The sequence below is a fragment of the Alligator sinensis genome, unplaced genomic scaffold (assembly GCF_000455745.1).
Source record: "Alligator sinensis unplaced genomic scaffold, ASM45574v1 scaffold173_1, whole genome shotgun sequence".
Lineage (NCBI taxonomy): Eukaryota > Metazoa > Chordata > Crocodylia > Alligatoridae > Alligator > Alligator sinensis.
This window is the reverse complement of record NW_005842207.1, coordinates 1,203,209-1,217,215: the sequence shown is the minus strand read 5'-3', so window position 1 is coordinate 1,217,215 and position 14,007 is coordinate 1,203,209. Positions and strand designations below refer to the sequence as shown.

The 14,007-nt window shown below is 43.9% G+C and overlaps 1 protein-coding gene across 3 annotated transcripts in view; it reads left to right on the top strand.

The window, feature by feature from the left end:
- The window catches only part of PKDCC (protein kinase domain containing, cytoplasmic), a 51,285-nt gene extending 37,644 nt beyond the window's left edge, over positions 1–13,641 (top strand). For all 3 annotated transcript variants that reach the window (XM_025207738.1, XM_025207739.1, XM_006026734.3), the window contains 2 exons: positions 5,208–5,381; positions 12,340–13,641. In XM_025207738.1, coding sequence (XP_025063523.1) covers positions 5,208–5,381; positions 12,340–12,425 — 260 coding nt within the window. In that variant the 3' untranslated portion in view covers positions 12,426–13,641. The remainder of the gene's footprint in view (positions 1–5,207; positions 5,382–12,339) is intronic.
- Positions 13,642–14,007: the final 366 nt, after the last annotated feature.

The following is a 14,007-nucleotide window of genomic DNA, read 5'->3' as shown; positions in this document are numbered from 1 at the left end:
AGGGTCAGGACTGAGAGATTGGAGAGAGAGTGGCCCTCCTGTGAGAAATGTGCCCCCACCGGTAATTGGGTGTTTCTGTCTTTGATGGATTTCCGGTGTGCATTCATTCTGGTGCGCAGTTGTTGTCTGGTCTCTCCTACATATCTTCCATCAGGGCATTTGGTGCATTGGATGAGGTATACTACATTCCTGGAGGTGCAGCTGTAAGATCCTGGGATGCTGATGGCTCTGTTGTGGGGTGTAGTAATAGTGGGGGTGGTGGAGATGTGGGGGCAGGTTTTGCATTTCTTGTCATGGCACGGTCTGGATCCTTTTGGTGTGTTCTGGGCTTGAGGAAGTTTGCTTCTGGTGATGAGGTTGGCGGGGTTCGGTGCTTGTCTGAAGGCTAGGATGGGTGGCTCTGGGAAGATCTTTTTAAGAATAGGGTCTTTTTCTAATATGGGTTGCAATTTTTTGAGGATTTTCTGTACAGGTTCAAGGGATGGGTGATAGGTCATAACCAGCGGTGTGCGATTTGTGGGTGTTTTTCTTCTGTACTGCAGCAGTTCTTCACGTGGTATCCAGGTGGCTCTTTCAAACGTGTGATCTACCTCTCTGGAGGAGTGTCCTTGCTGGGTGAAAGCCTTTTTAAGATTGGTGAGGTGGCAATCCCGGGTGTTCTCTTCAGTACAGATGCGGTGGTATCTGAGGGCTTGGCTGTATATCGCTGCTTTTTTGGTGTGTTTCGGGTGATTGCACAGACCAACATACATATCTGCACAGAACCAGCAATCACCCGAAACACACCAAAAAAGCAGTGATATACAGCCAAGCCCTCAGATACCATCACATCTGTACTGAAGAGAACACCCGGGATTGCCGCCTCACCAATCTTAAAAAGGCTTTCACCCAGCAAGGACACTCCTCCAGAGAGGTAGATCGCACGTTTGAAAGAGCCACCTGGATACCACGTGAAGAACTGCTTCAGTACAGAAGAAAAACACCCACAAATCGCACACCGCTGGTTATGACCTATCACCCCTCCCTTGAACCTGTACGGAAAATCCTCAAAAAATTGCAACCCATATTAGAAAAAGACCCTATTCTTAAAAAGATCTGGCAGTATGGAGAAAAGTGGTATATGGAAAAGGAAGCCAGGGAGTGTCTGATGTGGCTATTCCTTCCTGTATTGCCATATGGTCCTAGCTTTAACGGCAAAGCCAACTGGCATTTCCTCTTACACTGGGAGGTCTAATCATGTTCCCATTGCTGTTGACTTCAGTGGGAGCAGAAGAGGACCTGTAAAGGTCTGAGTTTCATGTGAAGTCCAGCTGTGGGACTGGGCACTGCAATGGCCAAAACTTGTAATAATTTTTAAGAAAGAAAGTGCCAATCTCTTCAGGTTGTGCAGGTGTAGTGTGACAGACTCGGTATGTTGGCACAGTTAATTTCTTTTCATTTCAAAGGATAAGCCGGAGAGTGGAAAGGGAACTGCAGAGAATCCTCACTGAGTTTCCATTAACGTTTCTTTCCTTGCTAGGCAGGATAAAAAGAAAGACCAAACCCCAAATCTGTACGCATTCTTCAGTCTGTCAATTTGGAGCATCTTCTAGTACCATCTGCTTGCAGGCCATGTGCCACCACACTTTCTTCTGGCCTTCTATGGCTCTATCTCTGTTGCCACTAGCAGGGTGCCCAAAATGCTTAGGAATTTCCCAGACATGGAATGATATTAGCTCTTTTCTGTGTAGCTTGCATTATTGTTTATAAAACACGTTATGTTATATTGTTTAAATTTGTACAGAGAGCTGTTATGAGAGGAAAGCCTACTGCACTTGCACTTTTGCAACCCAAATCTTTTCTCAGACAGAGGATAGGTGAGCTTTGTGTATGCCAGTAAGCTTGGCCATACTCTGATAATAACAACTCCTCTTCTTTTCTTGTTGACAAGGGATAAATCCCATTTAAAAAAAGGCTTTAGTAGCCTTTCAAAGTGTCTCAGTAAATGCCTCACTTTAGATGTTGCCTACCTATTTTTTAAGTGCCTACACCAAGAGGGCAATTCAATATGTTGTAAGTGCCTAGGGTCCCATACAGTCAGTGGAAAGATTCTGGAGATGCCCATGAGTGATGTATGTTAAGCCACCTGGGTACTCTGCAGTGAGAATGGGAAGCAGTAGGCATCACCAAAGGGCAATTTAGGAAATCTAGAAGTACCAGAAGGTAGCCAGTAGGACTCACTAAAGCACCAGGCTGTGTCAGAAGTCCCACCCCTCTCGGGAGTCTAGATGCCCAATTCATGTTAAGCATTAGACATTTCTGTTCCTTTGCAAATCACACTATCTCATCTCTCCTCTGAGATAGCCAAGGAAGAGGCAGTGCCATTTACACCTCAGCCAGTAGCTTAGTGGTTAGAACATTTGTAGAGAAGTGGGAGAGCTGGATACATCCCAGGAGATGTGTCCTAACCAGCAGGCTAAATCAGGATAGCTAGGTGAGGGTACTCTCCATTCCTCCTGTTGAAGTGAACCCCAAAAGAACAAGATTCATTGGATCAGAAGGGGAGGAATTAACAGGGAGCCTCTCTGTAGCTTAGTGGATATGGTCTTTCCTGAGAGGGGGGAGTCCTGGGCTTTAGGCTCTGCTGTCAGACTTATTTTTGATTGTTAACTAATGTCTGTAAAATGCATACTCTACCCACTAGGCATTTTGGAAACTTCCATAATGAAGTAAAATATCCCTAGAAGCAAACTCTACTAGACAGTACAGGGAGACTCCCTCTTGGTTTCTTCCAGGGCTGTTTATGTATTGGTGTTAGACAGGGACCTCCAGGGAGTTAGGTGGAGTTTAGCTGCCTCTCACCAACTATTTGGCTTCTAATGGAGCTTATGCAGGAGTTGGGCACTATTGTGGTTTAAGCATTCTACCTGTATTGCTCAGGATCCCTAATGCAGATGCCTCGGGAACCATATAGCCAAAAGATGTAGGCATTTAATTAATTCCATAATGAGGCCGCTGGTACAGAGCCTTTTTGAATTGCTCTGGTACATAGGTACTTGAACTCTACCTAAGTCCCATATGCATCTTTGAATCCTGCTCTGAGTTTCATTGAAAATCCATAAATATTGAAACATTTACCTTTCGTAAAGGGATAGATCCTCATCTCATATAAATCACTATTGTTCTTTTGAAGTCAATGTATGCCAGCTGAGGATTGCAATGGAGGAAAAGATGTTAAAGATGAAACAATGTACTATGTAGTGGGAATAGTTTTAAAAACACATTTGCCTGCAGGAGAGTTTTAACAGTAAAATGCAGCTTAATAGGTAGGTTACTCTGAGAGAGATTTTGTACTGCATAGTGAAAATACATCATGTGATGTTGAGGCTGCTCTGCTAAGTACTCTGACTTATTGAAAATTGACTTAATGCCAAGGCCTGCTAAGGCCTGACCTTAGATGTCATAGTCAGGAGCTTGGCAAACATTTCCTTCAAGGGCTCAGGGTTCAATCCGTGCTCACACTTCAGAACATCTATGGTAGATGCTCTTTTTCTTCCATTGGTAACAAGCATCTTTAGTGCACAGTTTTCATTTCTATGCAGTATTGGGTCTGATTTCATTTTTGCCTTCTACCTTTCATAGTCAGGTCAGTACAAGGGGGATTATAAATAAAATAAAATGCTGAGTCAGAATGAACCCTTTCTATATCTACTGTGGGTTTTATTTCCATGGGTATAAATGTCTGAGTGCATGAACTAAACAGCAACGGTGAATTGGCCCCCTTGTTCATCTTGCTTACACATATACTCCCACTGACCTTAGGCTTGCCCACCCTCAGCACTCTCCATCCAGTAGCTCTTTAGTTCTTTCCAAATAATTCTATCTCTAATATAGGATATAACAATATAGCATGAAGGAGGTATGGAAATGGACTGCACGTTATTTGTCCAACAAATCTGTAGCAGCTTTTTAAGGAGCAGTGTCATCTCTTGGCAATAAAATGAGCATTTGTGATATGAATTTGATTCTTTGCATTTGCCGTAGCAAAAATTGGTCCTGAAAATGAATGAGAGTTCTGCCAATGACAAAATGATTGTATTTTTTCTTTGCTTTTTGTTTGTGGATTTGTGTTATGACAGTTATTATGAAACAAATGAGAAAAGTAAGTTTTCAGGTAAATGGTGAAAAATGTATGCTAGACAATGGATAACTCTTTTATGAATCAAACCATTGGTTGTTATGTATATACTAAACATGAAAGAGGAAACACCCATTAAATAAAAAGCATCCTGATAACTCAGTGTCTGAAACATTAGCAAGTTGAAACCTTGCAGCGTCAGACAAAACTGAACTATCTAAAGAACAGGTTTTGAAGCATGTAGCTACAGTTTCCTTAATGCATGCAGTTAGAATTGCTATAGTGTTTTGTCTTTTGGGGTTTTCTTGACTGACAATTTGTGTGTCTGGGAGCTAAGTAGAAATATTTGTAAATTATTAGTTTAATTTTGCTGATGCATTCATTAGAGAAGCCCAAAAACAGCTTGGAAACTGAGAGGAACTGTGAACAGAGAACAAGAAAGAGCTCATAAAGGCAAGTGAGACTGAATGGCAGCCAAGGGAGCTGTGCAGTAATCCACAGGGCAATGCAGAGGAGATGGGCAAGAACCAAACTGACATGCTTCATGTCTTTTTTTTTTCTCTGAGGCCCATCAAGCAACTCCCCTTTTGTGCTAATCTGAGCAAGAAGAAAAAGTTTGCTTAATTAAAAGCCTGTCTTTTCTTCATGTTCTAAAGAAGCTGGAGCAAAATAGCATGCTCTTCTAACTGAGAGGGAGGGCCGGGAACGCCTCATCAGGTCTCACCCTGACAATCCTGTTCAGTGTTAAGAACGAGGACAGTGAGTCATTTCATTCAAGTGGATGCTGTTTATTCAATGGAACATTCTTCCTGTAAAACTCCAAATCAAATCAAAGCCTTGCCTCAACAGTAGGGAGGGCAGAAGCATTCTGTGCACAGACTGTTTATTTCTGGGCTTGTTTCTCAAAATGAAAAATAAAAGCAGCGTGAGGGGCAAGCAACAATTTTATCAAGCCAGGAACAAAATGAGGCTGATGCAGCTTACTGAATGACCCTTCTAAATGGTGTCCTTGCCTGATGCAACCTGCCTATCAAAATTGTACCTCTTTACTATAGCTTTCAAATGATCATTTTGCTCTGGATAATTGCAGAGTACAAACGGGTGCCTGATGCTACTATTCCTGATGAGAACTACAGGTGCTGGCCATCTTACCATCACAAGGGCTGCCTCCTCTCTGTGTTTGACATCACTGAAGCCATTGAGATCTGCGAGAGTTACTCCCAGTGCAGAGCTTTCGTCTTGACTAATCAGACAACGTGGACAGGTAACAGACCTTTTTAATACAATCTAATGCAAGGGCGGGTAAAATACAGCCCACAGGCCCACAGGCCAAATATGGCCCAGTGGCAAAAGCAGCTGGCTTCAGCACATGGAGCTTTCCTATGGGGGCGCACGAGTGTGGGAGTTGCATGTGCTCCTCATTGTGATATGCAGTGCTGGCTGGAGCCCCGAGTGCTCCTGCCTGCTGCTGCTGCCGCCATTGCCTGTGGGGTCTGCATGCCAGGGGGGCCGAGGGGCCCCCCACCCTTTCTCACATCCCACAAATGCCACATAGGCACACCCTGCCCCTACAACCCCCACACATATACACCCCCCAGTATACCCTGTCTTCCCCAACACACACAGCCATACCCCCACACACCCCTCCCACACCCTATCATATATACACACACGCACCATCATATGCATACACATACACACACACACCAGACAATGTACAAGACTAAGACTTTGTTTCTGAGTTATTATGCAATGCCTTCTATATGCAGTACACAAACACAAATCATGACAAAAATATTTTTTGTAATAAAATTAAAATGCTACAGTCAGCATTTGACTTCTAGTGTATGATTTGTTTTTTTTTCCTGGTTCTAAGATGGCAACCCCCCTCCCAAATGGAGTATTTTCGGGGGGCAATGGGAGGGACTTCCGGTGGCTAAGGTCTGTGTTTAGGGGGTGGGACTTCTGGTCCTAAGATGGTGACCAGGGGGCGGGGTACCTGTCAAGGTGTGGGGCTACCTTTGAGGTTTTTGTAAGCTCACCAAACCTTGTTAAGCAGCCCTCAAGCCAAAATGATTGCTTGCCCCCAATCTAATGAATGTGCTACACTGGTACAGGTTCATGAAAGGATAGGAGCTAGATAGGAGAAGCCACACTTCAGGCCAAGCAGGGGTTGGGCTGAGCTGTCCTTCCCATGCGCTTTGTGAAGGGGGAGTCTATGCACAGACTTAGGGACCAGGGCTGGGGCAGTTCTGTGCTAACTGCCTGTGTGCGCACTTGTGAAAAATGAAAGGTAAACCAAAATAAATCACCCTTCTTTCACTGAGAATTAAGCTAATCACGATTTAGTTGTCACTTTCCATGAGGTGACAGTGTGTAAACAAGCAGTTTACCATGAGAAGTAAAGTCCCATTCTTTTTTGCCTCATGGTAAATCCATACCCTCAGAATATCCTGCTGTGTAGGGATCCATTGGGGGCAGCAGGGCAAGGATCGCAGGTTACCTTCATAGTCAGATTTTGTCCCCAAATTTTACTACTGAATACAACAAAAACAGCTGTGGGAGTTCAATCTGACTCGCATAGTTAAATTAGCAGGATTTGGCTCAGTAGGTTCTCCCACACCTTCCCTAAACTGCAGTCCTTCAGTTGACAGATATGTCGTGAGCACTGATGGGGGTGCTGTACTGTCCTCAGGTGGGGACATGCTGGCCCTGGATGAGTCTGAGGACCATAGGAATGGTTTAAAACATAAGAGAAGTGGAAGTATCCTCAGCAGGGATCCTGGTTTTCTCTGTTTAAAAATCACAAATTTGCTGATAAAAAAAATTACAAATGCTTTGATTAAACCCCCCAAAATAAGCATTTTTCCATGATTAAAATGAAACACCACTAATATACAATTTTAAAACAATTTGGAAGCCTACTAGTGCCTCAGTCACTATAATAAAATAATATAATAAAATGATATAAAATAATATAATAAAATAAACTCTAAATACCTATAAATTTTGGTGTTTGATTTTTAGGGTTTTTATCATGGAACACCAGAGCTCTGCCCTCTTTTGCTCTCCAGGATATGGGTCCAGCTGCAGTTGTCCTTACCCACTGCTTTGTGGAGCCGAGCAGCCTTGATATGCCAGTGCCCTGCCCATGCCATTGCTCTTTGCTCCTAACCCACAGCCACCTCCACCAACCCTGCTGGTGCCCCCCACTTCCGACCCACAACCCCCTATCCCTGCAGCCCTGTCAGAGCTATGGGGCCAGGGACCCAGGTCCACAGCCCCCTGCCAGTCTCAGCAGTGCCCAAGCCCTGGCTGCCACCCGCGGGAGGTGGTGGTTGCTGTGGTGGAGTGGAGCACGGAGCATGGCTTTCTCTCTCCCATGGGTGGCACAGGTGGCGTGCAGCCCATGGTGGGAGGAGGGGACAGATACAAGCTGCCCGCTGTGAGCTTGGGGCTCCCCACCTGGCTGCCCTCCCCCCCAGGGCCATCACAGCCCAGCAGGTGAGACCCAGCATGGCAAGGTAGAGTGGGACTGGGCAGGGAAGCTTGGTGGCACCACTGTGATTCCTGCACTGCCACGGTGAGATGCCCCCTGCCCACCCAGCAGCAGTGGGGATGACAGTGCAGAGTTGTGCCCCTTGCTACTGCTGGGGGGGTGGGGAGAGAGTGCCTCATTATGGCAGCATGGGGCCCACAGCAGTAGCTTCCCTGCCCCTCTCTGCTTTGCTGTGCCAGGTCCTCCCCACGGGGCCACGGAGGCCCTGGGGGGAGGGCAGCTGGGCAGGGAGCTTGAGCCCGCAGAGGGCATCCCATACCTCCCCCTGCCCCATGCACAAATCTGGGGGGCATGTGTCTCCATGTCCCTACCAGGAGTGCATGCAGCAGCGAGGAGCCAGCTCCCATTCCCAGGGCAAGCCATGCTCCGCTCCATCCCACTCCCCACCTAGGCCCTGCAGCTGCGCATTCCAGTCCCAAACACCACACACCACCTGGGCTGGGCAGCACCCGCAGCCTCAGCCCTGCCGAACTCCCTCCGTTCCTCCCTGTGGGGGCCTCAATTTCCGCCCTCCCCACCCCCCCTCCAACCTCTGCCACCAGACTTACCTGCGGGGAGCTGCTCTCCAGGCTGCCTGGTGGCTATGTGCACATGTACGAATACACATGCACATGGCACCCCCTGCCTGACCGCCTTCCTTCCACTCCCCCAGCCCCTTGCAGCCTGGAACTCTGCCAGCCTGCAAGGGGAAACCCACTATTTCCCATGTTTTTCTCCTTTAAAGGAGAAAATCTGGGTTTTACTGTGTTTTCCCATGGCGAATGGAAAACTTGGATCCCTGGTCCTCAGTGTTATTCAGGGACACAGAAGACCTTTTTAGAAGAAAATCTCAGCACAAACTGTGAGAATGTTTATTGGCATGTTTTATTGTTAATCTCGTGTCTAACAGAATATTGCCGGGACATATAAATAAAAGATTGGGATCCCCATCCTTAGCTGCTGTAAATCAGTGTAGGTCTACTGATATCTGTCAATCAGTGCCAGGTTATCTCAGATAAAGATCTGGCCCAAGCTTTTTATTACTAAACCAGATTAATGCCTTTTGCGACCCCAGGGAATATGTGGTAATCTGATAAACTAAACCGTTACAAGTGGCTGTGATAAAGTAGCTGCATTTTCAAAATAGTTTAAAAGAGCTGAGTTCTACAGAGCTCAACAGAAGGAACACTACGTTCCCCCCTGATGTATATACTAAGGCTGGATTGCCCAGCTGCTAGATTTCACTGCAATGATGCTCTGTGAGGAAGCACAAGGTGGTTCAGGATGTAGCTCAGAGATGAAGAGATTCACCTGTGGGAGAGGACTCCTGCTTCCTGCATTTTAGTTAGTGACTTTTTCATGTAAAATGTATGAGCTGTCCTGAGAGCAGGGACTAGGACTTTGGACTCCTGTCTCCCAGGTGAATGCCCTTATCACTGGGCTTACACAGTATTTCTATACCATGTCCCTAATGTTCTCAGAGTAATGCTTCTGAGCATGACTCGCCCACCCTCTTCTCCTTGCATGCACCAAGCCCCTAGTCAAAGTGGATGTGACTACTGTGTTTCATCCTGAAAGTTGTTGCTGCTGGTGTGTCTCAGGTGTAGTCCAAGTATGCTTACTAGATCAGGCCCTGTAGGAGACTCAGGTGGGGGAATGCTTAATTTGTGAATCCAAATACGCTTAGGGCTGAGATGGTCACCAAGTCTCTCAGCTTAGGCAAGATGGTAGCACCTCTTGGCACATGCAGCAGCAGAACTATAGGTGCCCAAATAACTACTGATGAAAGTCACCAGAGCAGTCAGGAGAAGCCTGCTTCATAACTTAGACACCTACGCTGCTTACAGATGCTGGGTGGGGGGGAACAAATGGCACTTTAAGCTTGGTGTTCCCCCACACCAAATGCAGTGCATGCCTAGAAGAGGCATTGCATTATTTGGATCCAGCTCACCCAAAGTCTGTATAGATCAGGTGCTTCAGCAGGGCTTTTTGGTACTTTTCTCTAAAGCTGATTGAATCTGCTTTAGGTAAATATGCCAAAAAACCCTGCTGAAGTACCTGATCTGTACAGATTTTAGAATTGGGTCAAACTAAGATGCTGCTTCTCTTGGTAAAGTGCTGTGGTTTCTTGGAGGGTTTTTTGTTTTTTTTTTTTGTGGTTTTTTCCCCATGTCTGTCAGTGCCCCTTAATCCCACCTAAATTACAGTTTTGAAAGAGCAGGCAAGGTTCTTTGAGCAGATGTGATATCTTTTACTAGACCAACTGAGTAGTTGGAAAAAAGTTCTTAGCAAGCTTTTGGGTGCAGTCATCTTTCTTTAGGCATACGAGTCTCACTATGACTGAGACTTCCTATGCCTGAGGAAGAGTGATTGTGCCTGAAAGCTTGCTAAGAACTTTTTTGCAACTATTCAGTTGGTCTAGTAACAGATATCACATCTGCTCAAAGAACCTTACCTCCCTATGTCCTTGGACCAACACGGCTACAACCAAAAACCCAGCAGTTTTAAAAGAGCTGAATTTCACAGAACTCAACAGAAGAATTCTAACAACACATTCTTCCCCAACATGAACACTAGGGTTGGATTGCTCGGCTCCTAACACCAGCCAGATCTGACTGCAATGCTGCTGTGTGAGGAAGCATGAGAGGGAGAACTTTCTGACTGAGGGTGGCCAAGTATTAGAACAGGCATCCTATAGAAGTTGTGCAATCTGCGTAGGTGATGCGGAGGGGGCCCCCCCTTAGATTGACCCTTGCCGGCCAGGGAGCAGGGGGTGACAGCTGGTTCCTCCCTCCCCAAGAATGTGGGGGCGCTGAGAGATGCGCCAGCAGCACTTCTGGTTTGCCATCGATCTGGTTCTGCTGGCGATCAGCTGCTGGGGGACCACACCCCCCACCAGGTCAGCGATTGGCCGCTGGTGTCCCCCCAGAATCAGGAGGCACCAGTTGTCCATGGAAATCTGTATCCCTGGAAATTGTCAAGATCAAGTTAAACAGTCACTTGGCTGGGATAGTTTAGTCAGGAATGATCCTGCCTTGAGCTGGGTGCTGGACTAGATGACTTAATGAGCTCCCTTCCAGCCCTACCTTCCTATGATCCTAGTTTAGGTACCCAAGTGCTTTTTTTGCTCCTTGGTGTTAACTGGTTGTGACACTGTTTATTGCTAAGGCAGTGTCAGATCTTACACGGGAAGGATGATTGAGCAATATGGGACAGAACCAGAGCTGAGGAGACCCATTGTCTCAGCTCGAGTACCAAGCTCTGGAGCCACCCAAAATAGATATTTTTAAAAATGTTATCTATATCACAGTACTGTGTTACACAACTGTGGAACTCCATATCTCTCGTGCTACCCAAAGACATAAACAGAGGCTCACAAGTAACCAAGGAAATACCAAGCACAAGTTTGTCAAAATGCCTTGCCCTAAAGATCCCACATGCTTTAGTTGATCACACCATACTATGTATTACATGACAATCGGGCACTGGACTAAATATACCACTTAAAAAAAAAAAGACTTAATATATCTTGATAAGATCAATAGAAAGCTTGGAAAGGCCCACTGCTTGAATTACAGAAGCTAAAGGAAATGATTCAGAGTAACAATAATTCAAAGTAAAATTAACCAAGTTTAAACCTTTAAATGATCGTGTTATTCCAAGGAATTCTGTATAGTTATTGATTAATCATAAACACAGTTGTTGGCATCCGGATAATCATGTGATGTTTAGGACAATGTTGTTACGTTAGCACATGAGAGGCAGGAGTTGTGGAAATGTCTTTTAGTTTTCTTAACTTTAGGCAGAAGGTAGGGGAAGGTTGAACAGCTGCAGAAAAGAGACCATAGCATACATGCCATGCCTTTTCTTTTATCAGTTGCAGTGGGTACCAGTGATTACAATGTGCTGGGACCATGGCCACAGCATGTAATCAGGGTCCACATTTAACAAGCGCAATGAGACCAGTAAGTGAGACGTGAGCAGTAGCAAGCACCAACAAAGGACAACCTTAGATGAACTCTGACTTATGAAGTGGCTAATTATAGAATTGAGACTGTACAGGCTGCCCTCCATTTAACATTTTTTATTATGCTGGTTTGCAGGTAGGAGTTAGCCTCCTGCTGACAAAGCACAGCAGGTTTTTGCTGTATATTTGTCATTCAAACAAGGCCAAACTTGATAAATGCAGTGTACGTATGCTGCATAGATTCTGGTAGTCCAACAAGATATTGTTCTTTTATGAATGAATGGATGCCCTGATCCAAAGACAATGAAGTCAATGGCAAGAGCTAGAGAGGCTCCTCCAACTACTGAATTCAATCACTGTATTTTAAAAGGTCTTAAAATCGACAAATGCTCTCATTTATAGCTTGTCAACTTCATAGAGACAAATCCTGATCAGAATTATGCTGGCATGCACTTGGAACAGCTTTAATTGGCCAAGTTCTGTTTTCCATTGTCCCAACGTGAATCCAGAATAAACTTTGAAATGAAGTTCTGGTGCAGCTTCAATGGAAAGACTCCAGATTAATAGCAGTTTTTAAGTGAACAAAGAATTTGGTTTTCTGTGTAGTTTAAAGAATGCAAGAAAAGAATAGGCATATGAAATGTCAGTATTTTGAATAGAGCAAGATCTCACTCATCGTTTCTAATTATTTTCTTCTTTCCGTCACAATCTTTGTAGGTCGGCAGCTTGTCTTCTTCAAGAAGGACTCAAATCATATCATGCCTGATCCTGACAAGATAACATATGTGAAAGTGACAGGCTGACAGCTAAAGTGGTTCAGTCTAACTAGTAAATGACAGGAGCTGTTTGTGTATAAATATAGACAGCTGTTATGTACAAGATGTCTGAGGACAGCGAGATAATTGCACTATTACTCATTCTAATCTATAGAGTGCTAAACAAAACTTTGAAGAGATGACCTGCATGACCAGGATGAATGTGCAATAGAACAACATTTTGAAAATGTGATTTTTTTTATTTCAAATGAAGCAAAATACAAAATGTATTACACTGTCAGGATACGATGTTCAGTTGGCAGCTCTAGCTTTTAATTCAGGTTAACTGTGTGTGCATGTTTGCACAGGGTGGGAATTTCAAAATTTTTATGAGAAATCTGGATCCACTGCCAAAATATTTATTTGGGCAAGTACAATCACTTTTTATCACAAGCTTATCAGTTTGAAAGCTAAATATCAAATGTTATAAGAGACAATCACCATTTGTGTTTAATGTTATCAAACATGCAAGACCAAAAATATTTGTAGGAATGCTAGGCTCCTTCATCAATTAATCTTATTGATATTTATAGTTGCAAAGATGTGGCAAACTTTCATTTTGTTTTAAATGTTTCATAAACTTTCATCTTAAGAAAGCCATACTTAGTTGCCTAAGCCTTGATCCAGAAAAAACATTTAAAAAAGGCTTAACTTTAAACACACAAGTAGTCCCATCAAAATCTTGTAGGGTTTTACACAGATGCTTAAAAGTGCTTTGGTGAATAGGGATAGGCTTAAGCATGTGTTTAAAATTAAACATAAGCTTAAGTGGTTTGCTGAATCAAGGCCTTATTTACTGTCCTAAGTATTTTTTAAGATGTATCACTAACAGATCAGCTAAGCAGTCCATCTGTTTGAACAATACCATTTTTTAAATTAATAGCTTGCTACAGAAGGCCATTCATTGTTTTAATCATCAAATTATTTGTCATCTAAGGTGCTGCTTGCTAATTCTTAGAACAAATTAAATAAATGCCCTTAATAATTGCAAATGAACACCAGCCTTAACTCTATATAAATAAATGCATTTTGTAGGCATAGTGTGTCTAAAGAATTTGCTTTCAGTGAAAGCAATAAACTAAATGCTAAAAGTGACCGATGTCATACTGTTTTGTAGATTGTACATTAAGAACATTTTGTACTTTTTGTTCCTTGAATTGTTTATTTTTGTAAAAAAATAAATAAAATGCCTGTTTTTTTCATAGCTGATTTTTTGGGGTTTGTTTATTTCATGTACCAAAGACTTCTGCGTGTGCTTGAGTGGGCTATGTAAAACCAAATTTTGCTTTAGGGTATACAAGTGGCTTCAATGGGAATGTTTTGTGTGTATTCAAGGGCAAAGTTTGACCCTTCTCATGATGAGGAACATGGTCTTTAGGTCAAAACACCACATTTTAGCAGCTTCTCTTGCTTTGTTGATCTCAGGCACGTAAATATAGCTCACTGGTTGGTGTTCAAACATACCAAATTAACAGTGGCTTCAAGTAGAATCTGAAATAATCATAAGGCTAAAATCTTTTTTCTTTACTGAGCCATGCTCAGGGGAGCTAGACAAAGAAAGGAAACACAG